The sequence below is a fragment of the Haliaeetus leucocephalus genome, unplaced genomic scaffold, assembly GCF_000737465.1.
Source record: "Haliaeetus leucocephalus isolate CR32 unplaced genomic scaffold, Haliaeetus_leucocephalus-4.0 Scaffold587, whole genome shotgun sequence".
NCBI lineage: Eukaryota > Metazoa > Chordata > Aves > Accipitriformes > Accipitridae > Haliaeetus > Haliaeetus leucocephalus.
The window spans coordinates 408,457-431,081 of record NW_010973023.1 but is presented as its reverse complement, the minus strand read 5'-3'; the positions used below and the strand labels follow the sequence as shown (position 1 = coordinate 431,081).

Here is a 22,625-nt window from a genome sequence, read left to right as displayed (position 1 = left end):
GCAGCTCCCCTCTCCAGACTGAGCAAGTCATGCCTGCTTCAAGCCACCAGAAGTTAGACACTTCAATTTGCATCTTTGAAAAAAACATAAAAAACCCAGGCTGCCATTTCAAACCATACCACAAATGCCTTTCTTGCGCCAGCCCACTCTCATTGTCACTGTTATTGCCAGGGTGAAGCGGGCTTGGCAGCTTAGATGGGGGGGACAGGACTCTCATGACTCACCGGAAACCATGCAAACACAGCCAGGCTTCTGGTTTCCCCTCCAGCTTGCTCATTCAGCCTGCCTCAACGGCTGGAGGAGAAGAAAAGCAGCTTATGTTCATTTACTACCAGGTGTAATGAGGGTGTTGATACGCAGATGACTTATCCAAGCATCTCCAGCAACAAAGCAAGATGAGCTGTATCCCACGGAGCCAGCATGTCACGGGTAGTTTGTGCAGTTTAGAGAGCTTTGCTGGGGAGGTGTCTCATGCCAGCTCACTTCCATCACCTGCTCGGTGCTGTGCAAGTTGCCAGGTTCATGTTTACCTCTGTGGAGCCAAGGCCTGGGGTTGCTGGGGGCTTTTTTTAGTATGGGGAGGTGATGAGGTTTGCAGAGGCTTTGGAGAGGTGGCTGGCATTTCACCAACTAGGAGGCACCTAAAACCTAGCAGAGACAAAGGCCTCTTGCTCTGCCCATGTGGCTGGGATAGCAGAGGTGCTACAGAGAACGTCAGCTAGGACCTGAGCTGGGGGACCACAGTGCAAAGCTGCTGCTGAGGTGCTAGCTGGGACCTTCATGGGTGATGCTCAGATGAAGGACCTCATCCCTCAGTATTTCCACCAGCAAGCCCATGTAGCAGCAGGCTGGCGAGCTCAAGCATGAGCTCGCACAAACAGGAGGGGCAGGTGGAGCTCAGCTTTGCCCCCAGCACCTCCTGCAGCCTCCCTGTGCCCCAGTCAGGTCTGCTTGGGCACAGCCATCCCAGCCAAAACCCCCTGCTCCTCAGCGCAGAGCCTCAGGGCCAGGTAAGTCTCCAAGGATGCTAGGTTGCACTACCACTGTATCATATATATATATGTAATATTATATAATTTGTGCATCCAGCAGTGATGCAAGTGGCTCTTGCTCCAACTGGGCTAGTGGCAGCCCAGCATGGTTGCCTGCAGGGGTAGGCTGTGAGCGATGGAAAAAGGACAAGGGCTGGCTTTGACTCCATGGCCTGGAGCAGCAGACAAGCAGGAACAGTGATGAGAAGCATAGGAGCCGGATCCTAGCTTGAACCTGCGCGTCAGACACTTGTTAATCAGCAGGGAGCAGCCCTCTGGGCTGTCGCATCCCCAGGGATGGTAGGTGCCTGGGCTCTGAGATGCACCCTGCCTTCCCCCCCATTGCCCCAGGGAGTGGTGCCAAGCCAAGGTAGTGCAAGGAGCTTTCCAGATTCAGGGAGCAGATAATTGCAAGAAGGATTCTTTCCTCACCCTTCCCCCTCTGCAGCCTCTTCATATTTGGAAGAACAACTCTGCCTTCCCTCCCCCTGCCTGCTCTGAGCCCTGGCAAGTGGCCACCTCATCCCAGCAAGGCCATGGGAGCCAGCAGCCAGCAGCATGTTCAAAAGAGGACGGGAATAATGGTGCTCACTGGCAGTACAGGGCAGAGATGGATGCATGGAAACTCATTAGAGAGCAGATCGACCAGCGAGGCTCTCCTTAGGCGACCTTGCTGGGAGCGCTTGCACGGCGCCGAGGCTGCTGGCTGCCTCACACCGGTCCTCCCCGTCCCTCCAGGGTTGCGTCTGGTGGAAAGAAAAGCAACACATTCTGTCTTTTCTAGCTGGAAGGCATCTCACGTCTTGAAGAAGGAGGGCAATGAAGCACTGGGACAGCTTCAGGAGGGACCAGGGAGCCTCCTGAAAGCTGAAGTTTCAGAATAGAGCCTAGGGCAGGTCAGTGGGCTGGCAACAAGCTGCAGCTCAAAACAAATCCCGTGGCTGGTGCCCAAGCCACCCAGCTTGAGAGCAAAGAAAGGTACTGCTGAAGAGCATGGGGAGACTGGCACGGGGATGACTGCCAGGGCAGGGACAGCCAGGAGGTGCCCAGGGCTGGGTGACAAGAATGGAGCTGGTCTCCTTTGATGGCAAACCATCACAGGGAGCTTCTTCAGGCTCTCTGCTGGTCGGTCCAAACCTAAACCACAGCAGGTAGCATGGACAGTGGTAAAAAAAGCTGTGTTGTTATGGAGGGGATGGGTTTTGGCTGGACATCTATGGAGCTGCACGCCACGGGGCTAAGCCAAAGGTGCTGCCCATCTGCTTGTCCATGGGGCTTGAGCCTTGGGGCCCTTCTCCTGGGCTCTGCACCTTCCTTTCCATGCCTACATCTGCCCCATGCCTGCCCAAACTTTCTCCAGCCTGAGACATACCTTCCTCCTTCACACCCTTGCTTGGCATAAAGACAGGGACATCTCTGAGCAGGATGCACCTGGGCAGGTCTGGGAGTGCCAAAATGCTGCCTCACATCACAACAGGTTACTGGGAAGTAACAGAAGAAAAGATAATTGTTTTAAGGTTTATTGAAAATAAATGCAGCAATAGGCTGAAAACATCCTCCAGCATGGGCACACACCTGCAGCCAGTGACTGAGGCATGGTGAGCCTGTACAGATGTAACAAATTAGCTCAGAACAACTTTCAGCCTCTACAAAGGAAAAAAATAAATAAGGCTAATAGGGTGAGCGAAGGAGAGTTTTGCTATTAGGGCATTTAGGTGAGGTTGGTAGAGGTGTGCCAAGCTGCTCTTCAGCAGCAGTGACCAGTACTCTGCCTCCTCCAAGGGGTCAGGGGTAGCCAAGCTTGGGCCCTTTCCCCCAGTGCTGGCTCTAGGGATTCAATACACTTATTTTTCTCAGAAAGTCATGTTTTCCTCCTGGTCAGGTGCCAAGCATAGCTTAGGTCTGCCCCTCCACCACATGACATGATGCTCCTCAGGAGGCTGAGAAATGTGTTGTGTGCAAGGTTTTAGGGTAAAAAGGATTTAGATTTTAGGATTTTCATGTTAGACGGCTCTTTCTGTGGACTCACAACGGTTTGGTTGCTGTTTCCGGTGTTTAAATATTGAAGGGAAAAGGACATCGACTTCATTTGCAACCCAGTGCCCAGGAGCAGCCCTTGGGAAGCAGAAGGCAAACCAGCTCCAATCCTGGTTCCCATGTGCCCCAAATCCCGTGTTCAGTGAGGTAAGTGCACTCAGGGTACACAGGGATTTCCAGAGCAGAAACCATCCAGCCTGGCCTTGGAGAGGCTGTGGTTTAGTCCACGGGGTCTGCATTGGGGTCCTCTGCCTTTCCTGGGCCTCAGGGCTTTCATTGTGGAAGATGTCGAGTCTCTTCCTGGTCCTTTGTCCTGATCACTATCTTGGGTGAGTTAAAAAGCAAAAGCCAGCTGTGATTGCTTACATGGGCAGTCAACAAGACCTCCAGGAGGGTTCCTGATTTGGGGTTTCCCTCTGGTGGGAATGATCTGCTTTTCTTGTTCCCATCTATGAAGCCTCTTCCAGGCTGTTTTTAGGCTTGATCTTTCCTGGTTTGGACACCTGTAGATCCCCACTGATATCGAAGGACTTGCCTCTGATGTCCTTTAGACAAGTTGAATCCTTTGTTATCATCTGTTTCATTACGTTGTCTCCCCAGCATCTTCTGTTAGCAGACAGGCAGTAGCAAAGGACAGATGTTTGGGGTCTTTTTCTTCTTTGCAGTGATATCAGCCTCTTATCATGGCAGAGACCCCTCTGGGCTTTAGCAAAGCAGGAATGAGTTCAGCAATGACAGCCTGCGCCTTCAGACAGCCTGGAGCAAGCACCCTAGACGTGCACAAGCTGCTTCGTTTCTCAGGCGGTTAGCTCTCTAAAACTGTGTTTGTTTCATTTTTGACCCTGCTAATTGTCTGAACAGGAACATCCAGTTAGTGCCCTTACCCGATAACTCTGATCTTCTTCATGACTTCGTAGATGCTCAGGCTGTCTCCAGTGTAAGTGGTGAAGCCTCCAGTCCCTTCCATGGCGTTGCTTTCCATAGGGATAGTGTTAATCCAAGTCCTTGCTGCAGGCTGATACCCCAGGCACAGCATAATTGCATTTAAAATTTAAAGGGGGGGGGGGGGGATGGAAATTGTCAGGATGACCCTCTTGGGCATGTGCTGGGATCACTTGAGTTTGATGTCTGTAGCAAAGCTTCCATTTCATCATTGTCAAAATGGTGTGAAAAACTCTAGGTTTTACTGCAAACTAGATGGGACTATCCTAGAATAATGTGGCTGGTCCATCCCCTGCCTTGAGACAAGATTACTATGGCCTGTGCTGTGTTTAAGCTGTTTGCAAAGACCTTCACCGCTGCCAGGACTGAGGAGTCCTCAAGCTACTCTAGGCCATTGCAATGGAGGGTATTTGAACACGTGGGTTAAAGCCTACCCCTCTGAGGTAGGCTAGGACATAGTCTCCAGAGGGAAGGGGTAGAAACCTGACCGTCATGATCTGGTCTCGTCTCCTTGTGGAGCACTGGGAAGGATGGGAGATCAGTGCTCTTGTTGCCAGCTGTAGAGGAGTGGGAATGGACTGGCCTGTCTAATGAACAGCATCCTCCATCCTAGCTCTTGTGATCTTTGAAGTATCAAAGTACTCTTGGCCCAATCTATCAGCATTTTGCATTAAGATGTATTGAATCATTGGTCTCTGGCATAACTCCCACATCCGTGTTAAAGTCGGTGATGAACTTTAGCGGGACCCAGGTGCTGACCCCGAACGTTTCTCTCAAACCACATGTCCCAGACTGTGGGCAGGATTTGTGTGGTCTCCACAGTCCACGTCACCCAAAAGAGTCTTTGTTTTCATCTGTTGCTGCTGGGTTGTGATAGGACATAATCCATTAAGACACCTGTGTTGGAAGTGACCTTGAATTTGTGTTGATTTTGTAGGCATTTACTCATGTTTGTTCAGCTACTGTTCAGATACCTTGGTAATTTCTATGAGCTGTAGAGGGTGATGGCTTTTGCCAAGTATTTTACCACCTGCCCAAAGGCAGATACTTGAAATATATTTCTGATCACTGCAAATGATGCATTCCCACAGGACCAAGTTCCCCTAGCTTGCTAGGAAAAATCCTGTTCCTGTGAAAAACCTTAATTTCTGGTGGGAGCTCTCCCAGTGTCTGGGTTTTCATATTAAGGCGCTAATCAGTGAATAGAGGTTGTAGCATTTGCTCCTTTCCAAAGGCAAGTTGGAAACAGAATTGGGATGGTTCAGTCTCACTCGTGTCGTTAAAACAGGTGAGGAAAGCTGTGATAATTCCTGATACATAGGAATACAGGGCTGTGAGCAATATGAGGGCAGTGAACTTGGATCAGGTTTTGGTGCATAGTCCCTCTGTAAACAATGTAAACATGCAGTGCTTCTCACGTCAGGTTGACAGTAGGCTTGTGGCATAATCCGTCAGAAATATGATTAGATCCATGTTAGAAAAATTGGGATAGATAAGAGAAGGGAGAGATCACATATCCTACTGTGCCATCATCCAGACTAAAGCTCCATAACATTCACATGGTTAGGAAAAATATCCTTACAGCTTCCAACCTATAAAAGATACTTTGTTTTCAAGTCTTCCATGATGATATTTTTCTAATTGCAACAGATGTCAGAGCATCGTTGTCTGTGATAATTAATGTTGAATGGCCATTTTCTTTAAGCGAGGCCGTTGGGGTCATTCCAAATAAGATGTGGTCATGCTGTAACATAATTAAACAGTTGTATTAATAGAGAAAACCCATAATGATCCCTCGCGGGTCACATACAGAAATAGCAGTGGTATTGTACACCCCTGCCCTGTCGTGCTTGTTCTGCTCCGGCATGATGGGGATGACGAGAGGTCTTTGTAAAACTGCCAAGAAGCTGAAGGGAGAAGGAATGCCATCCCAGCCCTAAGAGATCTCATGACTTGGAGATGATTGCAGGGGGATGGTGGGAGAGGCAGAGGCACTGGTAAAATTGCCTCTGCCAGCAGCAAAGGCTTCCTTAGAGTCAGCAGTAACATTTTTGCTGCTGCCTTGTTTGTTGGAGCTGCCCTGCTTTTGCTATGCTCCTGTGAATAAGGGTCTTGTGTCCTCTCTGCCTGTGGCTTGGAGATGGGCTAGAGCTGCTGGTGGATGCTCCTGGTCTGACTCCACCTGGCTTTTGGAAACTCCTCTAGTTTGGCTGGGTGCTTGGGATAACCCTATGCTGATGGGAGCCAAAACACCCATCAGAGTCATCCATGGAGTGAGGAGCAAAGCTGGAGTTGGTACCATTGTAAATCTACCCACTCCCCGAGCATCATTTCAGGAGCTGCTGGTTGTTGCCTGCAAGACCCTGTTTTCCCACCTCTGAGCCTGTGGTCGCACCATGCTGTGCTGCAGTCACCCTGGCATGGCGATCCAATGCAAAGCACTGCTTGTATGAGGTGGAAGCAGCGTAGCGTGTCCTTCTCCTGCATCCCCAAGTGCCATTTGCCATTTGACCATCTGGTTTGGTTGCGGCTGCCTGTATGTGCCAGCACTGGTTTTACATGCAGCGTAGTGGGAACCTTGTGTAGGCACATCTTCCCTCTGTAGCACTTGGGGCAGCTGTTTGGAAAATCAGGTATTATTATACTCAGAGAAATTGTTGTGGGTTTTGGGGTGGGTTTTTTTTGGTTTGGCCAAGCAGGGCTCTCTGCACCTGGAGATGCCAGGCTGAAAATGAAGATGGGGGAGTGAGAGTGTTGCCTGGTTTCACTGGGGTGGCATTTGCTATCTTTAGAGACAACTGAATAGTATCTTCATCCGTTGGTTTTGTTGAACTCTGCTTGTAGAGGATGGGTTTACTCCCAGTTATCAGAAAACCCACCGTAAAATAGATGGCTGGAGAAGGTCCAGGCCACTTCTCCTATATATCAGTTCACAGTTGTCATACAAAAGATTACCAAGAACTGCAAAGATAACAGCTCATGTGAATATTAGTTTTAAAAGAGAGGCCCTGCTTCTGGAAGGGCATGTTTCTCTTAAAGATACCCCAGAGATCCCATTCTTTTGTCATCTGGCAAGACTGAAAATCAGAAATCAAGCCCAAGCTCCATCCATACCTGGTTTCCCAAGAGAGGTTTAGCTTGTAACACTCCTCTCTCCCTTTTTGCCACCCAGGTGCCCGGACCCCCAACTTAACTGGGCTTGAGGTCCGGTTGAGCCTCTGGCTAACAGGGAATGCATAACTCACCTTGTCCTTTGTGTCCCTGCACCTAACTTCCACCCCACGCGTGTGTGGTCACTGCAGGCGCTGGTGAACTTCATATAGTGTCGTCTGGCCCTACAACATGTGGTAGTGTCTGGGTGAGTGGCTCTGGGTTTGTTTGGGTTTTTTTGTTTGGGTTGGGGGTTTTTTTGCATAATTTTATAAGATTTGGGAGCCTTTATTCACGGTTGGATGATGGGGGAAAGGGCTGTGGGCAGGCAGGTTTAATTGTCGTCCTCAAAGCAGAGGATTGCTGGAAGCTGATGGTTGCTGGGTCTGAACCACTACAAAATTCAACAAACTGCTTTGAAAGAGGAGAGAAAAAAAAAAGTTTTTCTTTGCTGGTACATAAACCACTGAGCTGGGGGAGGGGAGTTTCCCTAAAGAGACACAGTTCCCAGGCCAACATAATACTTGACATTTATTCTGTGGACCTGCACCTGGGACATTTCCCACGCAGTGGTTTTCTGGCTAAACCAGCACTTTTTGGGGGGTATTGGCACTGCTGAGCACTTGCATTTTTCACATTTTCATTGCGTAGCAGGCCACATCTTCCTGATTTTATGCAACCTCCTTACCATTTTGGAGAAGAAGATATTTGGATCTGGCCACCGCAAACCCCAGCGTTGGAGCTCCTGGCGTGATTGTACCAACAGGCCCTGGAACAGGGTCTCGTTGTGATGTTAATTAGTATCCATTGACCCGCTCTGCTGTTCAGATGCAGTGGGGCACACACGGGCTCTCAAATACGCTTACATAAGGAACAGCTCAACTGATGTCTGGCTCCTGCCAATAAATTAATTGCTTTTGCCAGGACCGCATCTCTGCTGGAAGAGGAGCTAGAAATCAGTTTCTGGCTTCCAGCAAAGTTCATGTGTCCTGATATCCAAGCTCAACATTGCATCTGTAATTGTCGCCTTTTCTGCACAAAATTCGTCCAAATTTGGATTCAAAATCATTTTCTGGCTCTGTTCATGGAGTTTAATCTAATCTTTGTTTCAAGTGAGTTACCGGGGTAGATAATTCCCTGCACCCATGGGCAAGCACAGTGTCTGAGCAGCAAGGAGGCTAGTCCCACCACGCAGAATAGTTTTCCTCTTCAGTTTTGCTGTCTTGCTCCCTGTGTAGATACCTGTTGGGGAAAAAGGTATGTTTAGTATCAATATTTGCTCTGATGAAGATGAGAAACAGGTTTCTTTTAATATCCAAGGTCCGGGGAATTCCTGCTTAGACACACAGGGAGTGTTTTACTGAGCAAGAGAACAGGTTTGGTAGTTGGATTATTGCAATATATATCCATTTAGGTGTGTGATGTGTTTAGCATTTTTCTTAAAATCCTCTCAAACCATCCTTTCTTGCTAACTGTAAATGAGGGGAGCACTGCGTCCTAATTAAGCTGTTTGCTACAAGCAAAGGTCTGCTTCCCAAATTGCTGTGAGAGCAGTTAGCAAATGCGGGAGGCCAGTCTCTGGTGTGGCTGTACCGGTGGGGGGAAGCCAGATGCTCTTGAATTTTTTCCTTACAAAGCCGTTGGCCGGGGGGCGAAATTGGTTTAACAAGAGCAGACGCAGAAGAAACAGCTGCCGAGCGAGCAGCAGGGGAGCAGAGGCAGGCGGTGGGGCAGGACCCACCGTGATGGATCCGGTCCCCCTGGGTGTGCAGACACAGCTCCTCCCGGGGATGCTCAGCCCCCTCCCAAAAAAACCCCGTGGCCTGCCTTCCCTGGGGAGGCGTTTGAAGGTTGCCTTTGATTCGCACACCCTGCATAAAGCAGGCAGCTCGGCTGAGAGTAAACATCTCCTTCAACCCCAGCCAGGCGGACGAGGTCTGGAGCTGCCTGCAGCTCTGGGCAGGACCCCGGGGGAAGGCAGGGCTGCCCGCCCGGATGGCGAGGAGTCCCCGCAGCCGATAGGCACCGTGCCAGTCTTGCTCACTGCCCGTCTCCGTGAGCAGGCTCGCTCGGCAGTCCGGCTTGCGGTGCTGCCAGGAGCCGGCTGGCCTGCCCGCAGCTCTGCCTCTGCCCGTTTATATGGGCAGCCACGGAGGTGGGGCTGAGCTCTTCCCCCTCCGTCAGCATCCCAGGGTACGGGAGAGTGAGCGCTCGGGGTAGCGAGTAACGGGACCGACTCCAGCCCTCGCCGGGACGAGATGGGGAGGAAGCTGGACCTCTCCAAGCTAACCGATGAAGAGGCCAAGCACGTTTGGGAAGTCGTTCAACGGGACTTTGATCTGCGGAAGAAAGAGGAGGAACGGCTGGAGTGAGTATCTGCTCCGTGGCCCGTGAGGTTGGGTGCAAGCAAACCGTAGCCGCAGATCCCCGTACATCCTGTTGCATATGGGTGGTAGGAATAAAGCGACACGTTGAGATTGCGGGCGAGGAGGAACAGCCAGGACTTCGCTGTTAAAATTAAAGCCAGTGGCTAATAGATTACGTTATCAGCAGCGAGGTGATGCGTTTGGGCTGCAAAGGTGCAAACTGGAGCCGTGCCATTGGCGGCAATGCAGATCGGTGTCACTACGGTAGTTTATGGGGACAAATATCTGGCCCCTGCTCAGGAGATGCCTTTGTGGGGATTGATGCTGGCACGGCTCTCACGGGGAGACCTTACCTTGGAGCAAAGGATGGGATTTGGCTCCCTTGCTGTTATTTCATGTGTTGGTTCTCGTGTGTTTAGGACAGGAGGGGTATTCAGTGATTCAGTGGGTCCTGGGAATCCACAGACTCCTGAAGGATCCTGGAAAAATAACTGAGAGGAGTAGTAAACCTACTGTAGTAGCCTTAAATATGCTCACAGGGGGCCATACTGTCCTGGGAAAGTTTTAGGGGGCCACAGATTGGGAAAAGATTGAAAATCACTGGAGCAGCAAATGAATGTATCTTCTAAGTTCTTATAAACAGGGCATTTGACAGAAGTGCTGTTTAAAAAATGTTCAGATTAGATTAGATTTTGAGCATGAGAAACTTGGGGGTTTAGGCCTTGTTCGCTAACTACGTCAGGCGTTGAACTTAATTTCTTAGCTTTATTTCAAGAAGCTGCAGTGTCCCTGTTCAGGGTCTGGCCAGGTTCTCATTATTATCCCAACAAGATGTCCCACGCTCCCAGGCAGGGTTTGGGCAGTGCTGCACTCCCGCTGAGTCCTCGTACTCTCCTAGCTCTGAATTTTGTGAGCCAGAGATGGTGCTGATGGCACGGCATTGCCAGGAGCTCGTTGGTTCCTCTAGCAGATCCAAAGGGAAAGGTGAGGGGTGAGAGTCATCCTTCGTCATTTGGGATATCTGCATCTGAGCTGTCGAAGCATCCCCCAAAAATTTGCCGTCATGGGTTTCCATGCAAGGCTGTGCAGGAGCCTCTCTGTTTACACCATTAGCCATGAGAAGCTCTCAGTCATATGTTTTTGAACCTCCTGATTAATTTTGCCTAAGAAAACCGAGCCTGTGTGGGAGGCAGAGATAATTCAGTATCATCATCTACTGTCTTCCTCTGCTGGTTGCTCTGAAGTGCAGGACAGAGATCAGACAAGGGTGTTTAAAAAAATTATCACTCTGGAAAGGGTGAATGTCTCCCCTGTGATGGATCTGAGCTCTGCCTGGAGGAAGGAGGTGGGGACCGACGTTGCTGTGCCTGGCAGCAAAGAAGTGGGTGAGGTGAATTCCTTACCTACTTGACCTTGGTGCCAGACTGGCTTATCTGGGCCCACTCTGATGCCCAGGAGGCTCCCAAATTGAGTGCCATGGTATGGAGGTGTAAGATAGGAGGAAGGTCTCAGGACACTTCTACCCAGCTGCTATCTCTTCTCCTAAGCAGCATTCCCTTTGCCCCAGCAGTCATGGCTCTTTTTTTCAGGCTCTTTTTTCATTCTGTCATTTAATCTTGCCCCACAGAGGGGTGGCATTAACCAGTGGTGCCTGTCACTGCCCGAGTCTCTAGCATAGAGCATGTTACCCAGTCCAAGGCCTGGTTGCCTCTCTCCACAAGCTCAGATAAGGCCATACATCAGATATTTCTGTAAAGTCTGGCATAGACCAGACCACCAGTCTAGGAAAGTCTGCCATGTTCCTGCAAGCTGGACATGGAACTACATGAGCATTTTCTGCCTGTAACAAGCTGGGACTTGATGTGACATTACAGGAGACCCTGCAGCCATTCACCCTGCTCCCTGTGCTCTCGCCATCCCCATTTGATTCTCTATTCATTTGCTCTTCTATTCACTGGGCTTGTCTCAACCTGCAAGCCTTGAAGAAATGTTGCCCCCAGCTTGGTCTTTTTCTTCCCTTTCTGCTGCTTCTCTGCATTTTCTTTTTGGCAGAAGCTATTCACCAACAACAGACAAAGGCTTCAGCTGGCCAGAAACTGCATAACCATGCGAGGGTAATGCTTTGCCCGAGAAATTAAATAATGGCCACTTTGTGAGGGCTCTCCCTGCTTCCTTCCATAGACCTCCGTGCCAGCAACTCCCTGTTCTGGGGATGGCTCCCTGTGTCTCTCCTGGAGCTCAGCTGGACTGACCTCGCTGCAGTTTGGCATGCCGCTGATTTATTCTGCCGTGTGCAGAGCAGGGAAAGGGGTGGCTTGTGCTCCTGCTGGTAATAGGAGACAAGAGGCGTGTAGTTCCTGCAGGTTTTAAACTGGTTTGGCTGAGACTTGTCCTTTTGGCAGGTCTCATGGGCGAGGGAGAGGAGGCAAAGGGATCCGACCGGTCTCTGGGAACCAGAAAAAGCAGTCCAGTGAAAGATTGGATCTTGCTGGAAACAGCGTTAGCAGGGGAGTGGAAAAGGAGCACTGAGCACAACCCAAGGTTTTTCTATTTGGGGGTTTGTTTTTAGTAGCCGCATATAAATTTACTGCTGAACATTTGCACTGAGTTGTTCAAAACACTGTTAGGATGGTGAATAGCTGAATATAAAAACTAGGTGCCCAGTTCAGTCTTTATACTGATTTCTACATGTCCCAGATCCTCAGTTAATGCAAGTTGGTATCGCTCCTGTGTAACAACAAACACAGCACAGGCGTGCTGGCAAGAAAAGTCTCCCTGGGAAAAAAAATGAGAGCTGATCCCTAATGTGCAAACTGATTTGGTCAAACAGAGATTAGCTTGATTTACATTCATGCCATTCCCACCACCAGCCACATCACTGCTCCCATGGACCTCCTGCACAGCAGTGCCACACCAGCAAGGCTCTGGCTGTGGTCACCCCAGCGTCAGCCCATCTCCCCAGCAGCTGGGGGACACTGGGAGCATCACCAGAAGCCTTGTGGTCCACATTGTGCTCCTGAAGCAGCCTCCAGACTTGATTGCTTGAGGTTTTTGGCCCAGGCGGACATCTGCTCTGAAGAATGCAGCTTACTAACCCTGCCTAGACAGAAAACAATCTTGTAGGACCTTCCCTACAAGTCAAACATTGCTCTCAACCATAGCCCCAAAGGCAAACATACCTGAGGTAGTGCGTGGTGCAGGGAACAAACAGAAAGCCTTTGGGTAGTGCAGTGGGCCCCCACCAGCTCAGCAAGCATTTTAGCTGGCCCTGGCTGTCGCTGGGGGTTCAGCCCCACACAGGCACCTTCTTGCATGGGGACCTGCTCTAGCAGCCAGATCTGGATAGTGAAGGAAGCCTGTAGTGATGGACTGCCAGGAGAAGGTGCTCTTGGAAAACGTTCCTGTTGGCTGGGCTTTCACAGGACTGTTGTGAGCATCTCCTCCTACTGCTGTCCTGTGAACAGCCAGAACCTCATTGCACATCACTTCTGCCCTTAATAAAAGTCTCCACTGAATTTAGCACTGAAGGACTAGATTAAAACACCTTTTAATACTTTTTAATCTCAGATTGCTTTTTTTGCCTTTTTTTTTTTTTTTTTCCCTTTTGTTTAACTGAGAATTCCAGAAAGCTTTTAATTCCCAGCTGGACTTCAGGCTCAAACATTATGTTGGGTTGGGATGCAGCCAGAGACTTCAAAAAGAGCTGCTCTCCTGAGATTCCTGGGATTTATGATCAATACCCTGTGAAGCAAACAGGACAATCAAATCTAATCTTAAATTTAATAGCGGCAGATCCTAACGTACAGTAACCTGCCCTGAATCTGGACCGCACTTCTTTGTTCAGCTTATTTAACTTGTGATGTGTTATTTGTTAGATTTGCCCTACAGCTGTTTCCACAAGCTGCGGGACTCAGGATGTTCCCTGGAAAATCATTCTTGAAATGACTGAAGCGTGATGGGGTTTTCCATGTGAGAGTTCACAGTGAAATGCTAAAAAACCCAAGTTCCTGTGTCTTGGAATGTTTTCTGCAGGGAGCTGAAATGCAAGATTGACCAGGAGAGCAACAAGAGAGAGTTCTTGACGAATCAGTCCCACCTCAACGAAACCCACTGCGTCCACTGCCTCCAGCCCTTCAAGTTCCTGCTGAACAGCAAGCGGCAGTGCCTGGACTGCCGCTTCTACACCTGCAAGAACTGCAGCCGCTACAACAAGAAGGAGCAAGGCTGGGTCTGTGATCCCTGCCGCCTCTCCAGGTACCACTCCTGTGATGGAGGCCAAGGGGCAAGGCGAGCCTCAGGGCTTGAGGCTCAAGAAGTCACCCAAAGTCAGCATCCCTTTATGCTGGTTAGAAACCAGTTATGCTGGTTAGAAAACAGGCTGTGTTTTGGTTAAGGGACGGTTTCCGGGTGAGGGTCTGGTCACCATGAGCGTGGCTGGACTGGCTCACCTCTATGTGCATCCTCTCTTTGGGCAGGATCGTGAAGATTGGTTCCCTGGAGTGGTATTACGAACACGTGCGATCCCGTTTCAAGAGGTTTGGAAGTGCCAAAGTGCTGCAGTCCCTCTACGGCAGGCTGCAGCCAGGGCAGGGGGTGAACTCCGCATTTCTAGGTGAGGAGGAGCATCGGGGTTTCTCCTGCCCTGCTGTACACTGGGCATCTGTGCAGCACAGCGTTGGGATGCACCAAGGGAGGAACATCAGCATTGATGCAACTCTGAGTGCCGTGTGGTTTCGAGACAGTTCAAAACATCTTGGGGAGGAAGCAGAGGTTCAGAGTTGTGAGTTCATACTGAGATCACCAGAGCAGATGTTCTTGGTGGATTAGGTTTTTTTCCCTCTGTTAAGATTTAAGTTTTTACCACAGACTTGAGAAGATCTCGTGCTTAGTTTTAGAAGTCTCATGTCCTGCAGTTTCTAAGTATGCAAGAGTTGCAGCTCTTGTTTTTCTTTCTTTTAGTTCCTTTCATCACAGGGGAGAGCTTATGAAATTAAGTTTAACCTGCAGGTCCAAAACATCCAGCTGGCTGGATAAAGCCAGCACTCATTTTTACCCCGTGATCTAATGATTTTTACAGCCAATCTGATGATGCTCTGGCACTGACAAAACTGTATCAAAATTAGTGAGTTACCTGTCACCATAGCTATTTTCTTCAGAGCTTATGGATCTTCAGTATTTCTGATATTGGTCTGATAGTGCATAAACATATGCTGAAAGCTGCTGTTAATACAGTATTATTTACTGAGTAGCTGCTAGTTGACATTCATACAGCTCCTGCACTGCTTTAGCTATTGCCTTTGAAAACCAGTGTGGATTTTATTCCCATCTTGAAGAGCCACAGAAAAGTTTGCACAAATACCATAGCCATGAGCTGATTCAAGTAGTCCAATCATTCTTTTATCCAGACCACTCATGGCAGAAATATCAGAGCATGCAGAGTAGTGGCATTAAATATAAAATTAATGGACTGAGAGACAATTTATGCAGCATTCAGTCTGAAAATGCATCAAACCGTACAGAAGGGACAATCTGAGAGAAAACCAAAGCAAGCGTGAGGATGTCTTTTTCGAAAAGAAATGATTTTGTTGTCATTACTTTCTTAACACCAGTGAATTGGCTTGACCCCTGAGCAAGCAAGTATCTCCTCCTGGGACATATCTCTGGTTGCAGGAGGTACAGCAGAATGATGTGAGACCATTGCATTTTGTGTGGCCTTCTGCTGTTGGCTATGTTGCATCAGGACTGTGGAAGTGGTGACAATAAGCTCTTTGACTTTTAAAAGTCAAGTCCTGTCTCCAAGTGCCTGTTTTGTTCTCTCTATAGAGCCTTTTTTATGATTGTGTCTTGTGATGGCTGGAGAATGAGAACTCCAGTAAACCATAGCTCTGAGGCTTGTTCTCTGCAAGGTACCTGGAGAAAATGTGCTTATTTATTTTTTCCACCATTTTTCTTTTCATTTAGGTCTTCATGACAGAGTTTATAGCCTGCCAGACATTAACAGTAAGTAAAAAAGAGAATTGCAGCATGTGGCTTGCAGTTCAAGAGAGGTTTCCAATGTCTTTTTCTCTTCACACCCTCTGGCTACGGGCACTCCAGCGTGGTTTGGTGTGGCTGGACCAGGGAGGAAGTCTCTCCACCGTGGTGGAGGTGGACCGTAATGCTCATCTCTTGCCCTGCGGTACACCTTGGGGTATCCAAGGGCAGACTCAGATACAACAGGGCTTTTAATTACATGCCAAACTTGAAGCTTGCAAGTACTCATCATTTCAATGCACCTACATCATACATTAAAGCTGGCCTTATTCTTAAGGAATCCACTGAATTTTGGACTTCAGGTTGCGTTCCTTAGGAGCCCTTGCAGGAAAGATTCACTGCACCTTGCCACTTGATAAAGGAAAGAGCATTTTGCCTACCTTGGCTTTGGACTTGGTCTGGCATTTGTTCTGTTCCCAATGTACTGCTGGGCTTGGCAGTGATCTGGGTACAGAGACGGGGACCCAGAAAGGAACAGGTCACTGATAGATAGTGGATCTGGCTCATGGGAACCAGGAACAGTGGAAGCAGAGCCATGTTGGGCTGAGCTGGAGTGCCTTCAAACACTGGAGTCACCCGGGTGGACCCTGGGGTGCTCTCTGAGGTGCAGGTGCACTTTTTCTTCCTGCGGTGGTCACTTCCACCTCTGTGATGGTGCACAGCTGGAAAGGGAAGCAATGAGAGGCCAGCCAAGCTTTTGCAAGATCAAGTGCTAAGAGAGGGTATCTGCAGTGCTGCCTGCAAACCGCACCTTGAAGATCTTCCACCCCAGAGACCTTAAGCTGTGGTCACTGTATGCCAGCTGCAGCAGTGGGGCTACCTTAAGATGCTCCTGTCCCTTTCCCATCCTTTGTCTCCTTCCCTTTACTTGTGCAACCTACTGGCCATGGTGTAATATGCAAAAAATTAAAGAAGAAAAAAAGTTGTGGGAGGTATTTCTAATCTGGACCTTTTCACGCCATATAAGAGGCATGGCCTCACCTACAGGTGCATTGGTGTGACCACCACAGTGGGGACTTACTTCCCCCAGGAACAGGGTGCAGGAGCTGCCCATACACAGTGTGCCGTTGTCTCGCCTCCAGGTGAATGCCAGCTCCTCACCAGCGGTGACATTGGGGATGAAAGTGATGACGAAGATGATGTCCTCCGTGGAGCTGAAGCAGAGTGCTATAGCAGAGTAAGCGTTTTGTTCAGAGGCCCCTTCTGCCTCACTCTGTGCCCTCAGCTGTTGCTGGCCTGCCTTGGGTGGTGGTGGTGGGTTTCTATGCCACGTTCAAAACTGGGCCTTTCTCTCTGTTTTCCTTCTCTGAAATAAACCCCTCTCCCAGTTTGTGTAGAAACAACCAAGTCAGTAAAATCACAAATACTTGTCCTCTGGAAAAAAGACCCACTCTTGACACTAAGGATGTCCCCAATCAATATAAAATTCCCAACTCCCACCCATATAATAAGAACCCACTTGTTTTTTTACTAGAAGAAGAGATACCTGGTAGAGGAGCAAAGCACAGCTAGGTTCGTGAGTATATCCATTTATCTCCTGGGTTTTCCTGGGACTATGTGTACAGATTAAGACAGCTGATGGGAAGTGTATTTGTCCCTGCAGCACGTGTGAAACCTGCCAGTGTGTTTGAAGTGCTGGTACAGTTACATACATGCTGTTACACACATACCATCTCAGCCTGTGGCTACGGGTATGTGCTGCATTTCACACACTTAATCCTTCATTTTGATCTGCTTCTGAAGTCTTAGAGGCTTGTCCAAGCTGCTCCTGCCCCAAGGCAGCTGATGACCTCCCAAATATCCAGGGAGATCTGCCCACAGCATCCTTTTTCTGAAGACAGGGAGATGCATCAGGACTCAAAAGCATCTCCTGGATCTCTCTGAGCTGTAACCTGGTTCAGTTTTCCCATAGTGCCTTTATAAACCAGGAGAGAGCTTCTCACTGTCTGCTCATGGCCATAGTCCCGAGCCAGAGACTGTGGAAATCAGGAACCCACTTTTCCTTGACTCCAGCATAAGCACACGCTGCCCTATATACCTGGCTCCCTGCAAGCAGGACAGCATCAGACCCAAATTTTCTCTGCAAAAAGCAGGAGCCTTGCTTTGGGCTGTGCAAACTCAGGCAAACTAAGGAGACAAGGGCCCTCCCTCCCCCCTTCTCCAAGGTCAACTGTGTTTTATGCTGAGTTTTCCTTTCTTGCACTTCATACGCTAAGATGTGCAAGACAAAGCGCCTGCTGTCTGTCCATCCCTTTGATTTTGAACTGGACTCGGAGTACTCTGCTCAGTCTCGCCGTCAGTCTGTGCAGCTCTCTCCAGCAGCCAGCAGCCCGGATGCTTTTCAGGTACTGTGAGAGTGCTGGGGGGTTCCTTTCCTCTCTTATTCCTCCTCCTTGCTACCTCGTCCTTCAGCTATCAACACCTCCTTCAACTGGTGTTGAGAGGCAATGATGCCAATCCTTGTTCCCCATAGCCCCACTTGCTATCTCTTCTTCCATTTGAAGTCCTTTGCCTCAGGCTGAGTCAGGAGTAGGACATCTGACTGAAGCGAGGATGACTGGTAAGATGAGATAGCAAGAGGTTCTCTGGCCTTCTCCCTGTAGATTTCTTTGCTCTCTGCAGACAGCGGTTTTCTTGTGCTGTCCCAAGGCTATGGGTCACCCTAGTTTCCAGTGACCTTGTGGAGGTTCACTATTCAAGGGACGAAATGAAACCAGACTCTTGTCCCATCATCCCGTCATCCCATCTGGTTTGGGGCTGGTTTTGCCATGTGGTGGCACTGGGGATGTAGTCAGCCGGCAGCTTCATGGGGCACACAACCTTTGCAAAATTGAAAAGATGAATCCCACAGAGCCAGAGTGATGGCAGCAATGGCACCTGCGGGGTGGGGGGCCCCATCAGTCAGAGGGGAGAACATGGGGACAACAAAAACTGCATGAACACTGGTTATTTCTATGCAGGACACTACATGTGTCTTAGTGTTGGGAGCTCCTGACCAGGAGCAGGACCCCCACACAGCTCTAGCATGAGCAACTGCAGTGAACTGTGCCCCGTGATCCCACCAAGGGCTGGGAGTCAGTCATCCCCACCTTCCAGTTCTGGGGAGGAAAACAGATGGGGCTGCCCTGGATGTGGCAAAAGGCCTTCCAGCCTGAGATGCTTCAGACCAGGATTTTTGGGCTGCTCCTGTCTGCCTTTCCTGTTGAAACTTCACTTTTAAAACATTGAATAGCTCCTTCTTCCTTCTGATGATACTGTGATACTTTAAATTCTACTCCTGGGTAGAAGTAGGATGTGCTGAGTTGTGTTACAAAGGGTTTAAGAAAAACAATCCACACAATTCCACGCAAATTGATAAGAATTTGCCTCAAACAAGTAGATTAATTCTTTCTTTATCTAAGGCCATCTTTATGCATCAGAATTCAACCTGAGTCTAGAGAAGGCTAGCCTCTGTCCAGATCATCTGAATCCGATTTATTGGTTGCAGATTATTTGAGGGGCAGAAGGTGGCTATTGTTTGAATAAGCGAAAGGGCATGGTGTTTCAAAAGACCAGAGCTTTTTGCAGCCTAGCTGAAGGGACTCTGGGCCTAGTTCTTGTAAAAATTAACAGTGCCCCCTGGCAGTGATGAGAAGTATTGCTCAAGGTTCATCAGCAAGGCAAAGAAGTCTTTAAACTGGATTATTAGGAATTGGCATTATAAAAGGTCAATCCATGCATGTATTGGAGGATAAAGCAAGGAGCTGTTGGCGAAGGTCAGGAGAGGCAAGGGGTCCTCACGGGCAGCAGCTCAGCAGCAATCCTCATCTCTCAGTCCTTCCCAGATTTCCCCAACTCAGCTGAAGATGCCTCCCAGAAGGAGTCCAGGATCACAGATGCAGATCTGGTCTTCCACCACGTCTTGCAGGAACAGGGACCGGGTGCAAGCCCTCCAGAGCAGCACTTCAGCACAGAGGTTCGGCTCACCGTCAATTCACGGACAAGGAGCCTGGAAAGAAATGCAAAACCTGGTAGGTGTCTCTGGCCAGGCTCCTCTTGTATCCTTTTGAGGAAAAGTGGCGTAAGACTTGGACCAGAATGAAAATGTCTTTTAATTTTTTTGAACAGCCTCAAAGCCACTAAAAGGATTGAGGGTCAAGACAAAGTATCCATCTGCAAAAGTGATTTTTTTCTCCTGAAATAATCGGCTGAAGTTATTTAGTTGTAATGGGCTGGTCTTGTTCCCAACAAACTCATTTCTCAAAGCCAGAGGGTTGTTCTTAAGGTGTCCATCCCTTTCATATCTATTGGTCTTGTCCAGGGTAGAAACTCGATGCAATCAAATGGATACTATTAGAAACAATGAGATGTGTTTCCTCGGTAGGCAGCAGTAGACGAGTTCAATTCCTTGCCAAAGGATGTTGTGGGTGCAGAAAGTTTAGAGTTTTAAGGGGACTTGAACTGGAGTAAGACTAGACAAGAACTGGAGGCAAGCACTGGGGGTGATTAAGTAGCATCCTTGTAGCTAGGCAGGGTGCACTGGCAGGCTGCAGGATCTGTGATTTTGTGAGTCTGTAAATACCCTAGCAAATGATGGTGCAGCATTTGCCTTTTACTACTAGTGTTTTTCCTGCTGTGATAGTAGAGCCAAGAGGGTTGGATACTGGCTTGTGCACGTGCAGCTGTAGAATATATCCTTCTGGGTCTCCAACTGCTTGGGTGTATTTTCAGGGCACTAGGAAACACTGTGTAAACCTTACACTGTTTAAAGCACTGTTTAAATTCCCACTCTGAACCCCACTGGAGCAACACAGCAGCAGGGCCCTCTGGCTTGTTAATTCCATTTTCTCTCATTTTTTTTGTCTCATTTGAAATTCTCCTTTAAAAAGGAGACTTTCCGCTCTTTTAAATGTTTCATCCTAGACTGGTACCTCTCTATCCTGAGCTAAACATCTTCCAGCACCTGGACAATGCATGAAGGGCAGTGTCCAAACCTGGGCTCCAACAAAATTGGGAAGGCAATAGCAGTTTTTTGTGAGGATCCTGGCTGTTTGGGACATGAGAGAGCAAGGGTGATGCTCCTTGTGCCCACTGCTATCTTAGCAGTGCTCCGTGGGACCCTGCTGAGCTAGGTGCTGTGTGGCCACAGCAGGTGGACCTGCAGCATGGTCCAGTGTAGCCATCTTTAACCTTGGTCTTTCTTGCAGAAGCATCTCCTGCCAAAGGATAGAAAGTGTGATCTGGAGAAGTGCCTCATTGTTTGCTTGTCTTAAGGATGGGGCCGATGTCCAGGAAGGAACTCAAGGGTGTTAATCTCTTGTACCTTTGTGCTGAAGCCTTCTCTCTCCAAAGGCAGCCACTGGAACGAGCAGCCCCGGTCCCGGTACTCTGCAGATATGGACACCTCTGATGAGGATGTGAAGGGACCCCAGTTCCCTGCCTACCTGCCCCATCATACAAAACGCCGGAACAGAGCCTCCTCCCAGGAGAACGTCAACCACTCTGGGAATCAGGTACCAAACAGCTGTTGAACCTCTTGTGAGACCAAGTCTGTGGCCAAGCCTCTCTTGCCATAAACCGCGCTTGTTATCCATGCGCTGCAGGATGGTTCAGAGGAGAAGACAAGCAGTGATGGCAAACTGGGGTGCGATCAGGGTAGTGTCCAGCCAGGATGGATGTGGAGCACGAGCAAAAAAGCTAGTGTGCCCTAGGTATCCACACAACTGCCGGCCCTTCTGTGCAGGGGTGGTTTGGTGCCGATGCTTCCCATGTGTGGACCCAAGAGGGAGCAGAGTGGGTCCCAGATCTCCGTAGGCTCGAGATCCCTCGTCCTCTTCAGCTCAGGAACTGAGAAGTTGGGGTTATAGCCACTTCGCATTGTCAGAGCAATACGTCAGGCCTGTGGGATGACCTAGGAGCTGGCTCAGCTAGGTGTCATGTCACGGTTGTGTGGCACCAGCGAGATGAATGCCCAGGCCATGTCCTGTCCTCTGTGTTTTGAGGGACCTGTCAAGGTGGTCATGAAAAGGGAGCAGGACTGAGACCTGGGAAGGTGCATTTAAGGCTCCTTCATTCATTAAGATGAGGGAGGATAGACATATCTCTGCCCTTTTAGGATGGTGCAGAAGTACACTGGAGCTCTGTGCTTCCTCTCCCAGGTCCTCCTTCCAGCCCTTCCACTTTTGCAGTCATGGCAAAAAGAAAATCAGGCTTTGCTCTGCCCATGCTGCTGTCACAGTAACAAGCCTGCCTTTGTTGCTGTTAATTTCCCAGCTTGTTCTTATTAATCTACTAGTTACCTATGGTTTTCTGTCCCCAAAAAGGCTTTCTTCAATTGAATGTGCTGGTGCTTTATGATCAGACAGAGGTTTGGAGAGAGATGTTTAATAATCATCAAGATCCTTTTCTTCCTTTGCAGCGTGTAGCGTTCCTGCCCCTGTAGGACTGGGTCAGGACGACCTGTCATGTATCTCTCCTGAATGATGATAATAGGGGGAAACAGTCTAGAGAAGGGTATCAAAAAGGCTGAGGGTTTGTGTTTTAATTGTCAAGCAAGGACCTGCAGTTCCCTATGCCACCTTTGCAAATGGTGGGTGGTGAGAATGGTAAAGCATCTCTCGGACCTCTTGAGCAGCAAAATTCAGGGTAGTGTTTGGCTACAGATACACAGGGAGAGCCAGCTGCCAGTCTCTGCTCACAGCTGGTAATTTTTGCATGTCCTGGACCCCTCTTTGGGTAATCGGTGGGGGAATCTGTAACCACAACCATCCCTCGGCACCACACTTCATGTGCCTGTGTAGGGAAACCTTTCCTTTGCCTTTTACTTCTCCCGGCACAGGTTTTATTTAGTAAATGCCATTCCTTTTTCAGTCAACAGTAAATGGAAGGACCCTGGACTAGGCGTCCTTAATGAGGCCATGGTACATTAGGCATGAAATGTGCACCGTGCTTTGCAGTGGGGAAACGGGACCAAATTCCTACCAGTGCTTCAGATTACTTCCTCCATCAGCTGGGCAAGCTCTCACTTCAGGGTGGTCTAGTGTGCTTTGTGGTTTGCTGTGTCACACCAGTACAAAGACTGCTGTGG

General features: G+C 49.1%; 1 protein-coding gene across 6 annotated transcripts in view; it reads left to right on the top strand.

The window, feature by feature from the left end:
* The first annotated feature begins 9,300 nt into the window (after window positions 1–9,300).
* MLPH (melanophilin) overlaps window positions 9,301–22,625 on the top strand; it is a 28,925-nt gene continuing 15,600 nt past the window's right edge. For 5 of the 6 annotated variants that reach the window (XM_010577888.1, XM_010577886.1, XM_010577887.1 and 2 more), the window contains exons 1-8: window positions 9,301–9,528; window positions 13,559–13,780; window positions 14,002–14,138; window positions 15,488–15,526; window positions 16,642–16,736; window positions 17,776–17,904; window positions 19,374–19,569; window positions 20,891–21,051. In XM_010577888.1, the coding sequence (XP_010576190.1) occupies window positions 9,419–9,528; window positions 13,559–13,780; window positions 14,002–14,138; window positions 15,488–15,526; window positions 16,642–16,736; window positions 17,776–17,904; window positions 19,374–19,569; window positions 20,891–21,051 (1,089 nt within the window). In that variant the 5' untranslated portion in view covers window positions 9,301–9,418. The remainder of the gene's footprint in view (window positions 9,529–13,558; window positions 13,781–14,001; window positions 14,139–15,487; window positions 15,527–16,641; window positions 16,737–17,775; window positions 17,905–19,373; window positions 19,570–20,890; window positions 21,052–22,625) is intronic. The other variant, XM_010577889.1, reaches the window with a different exon arrangement.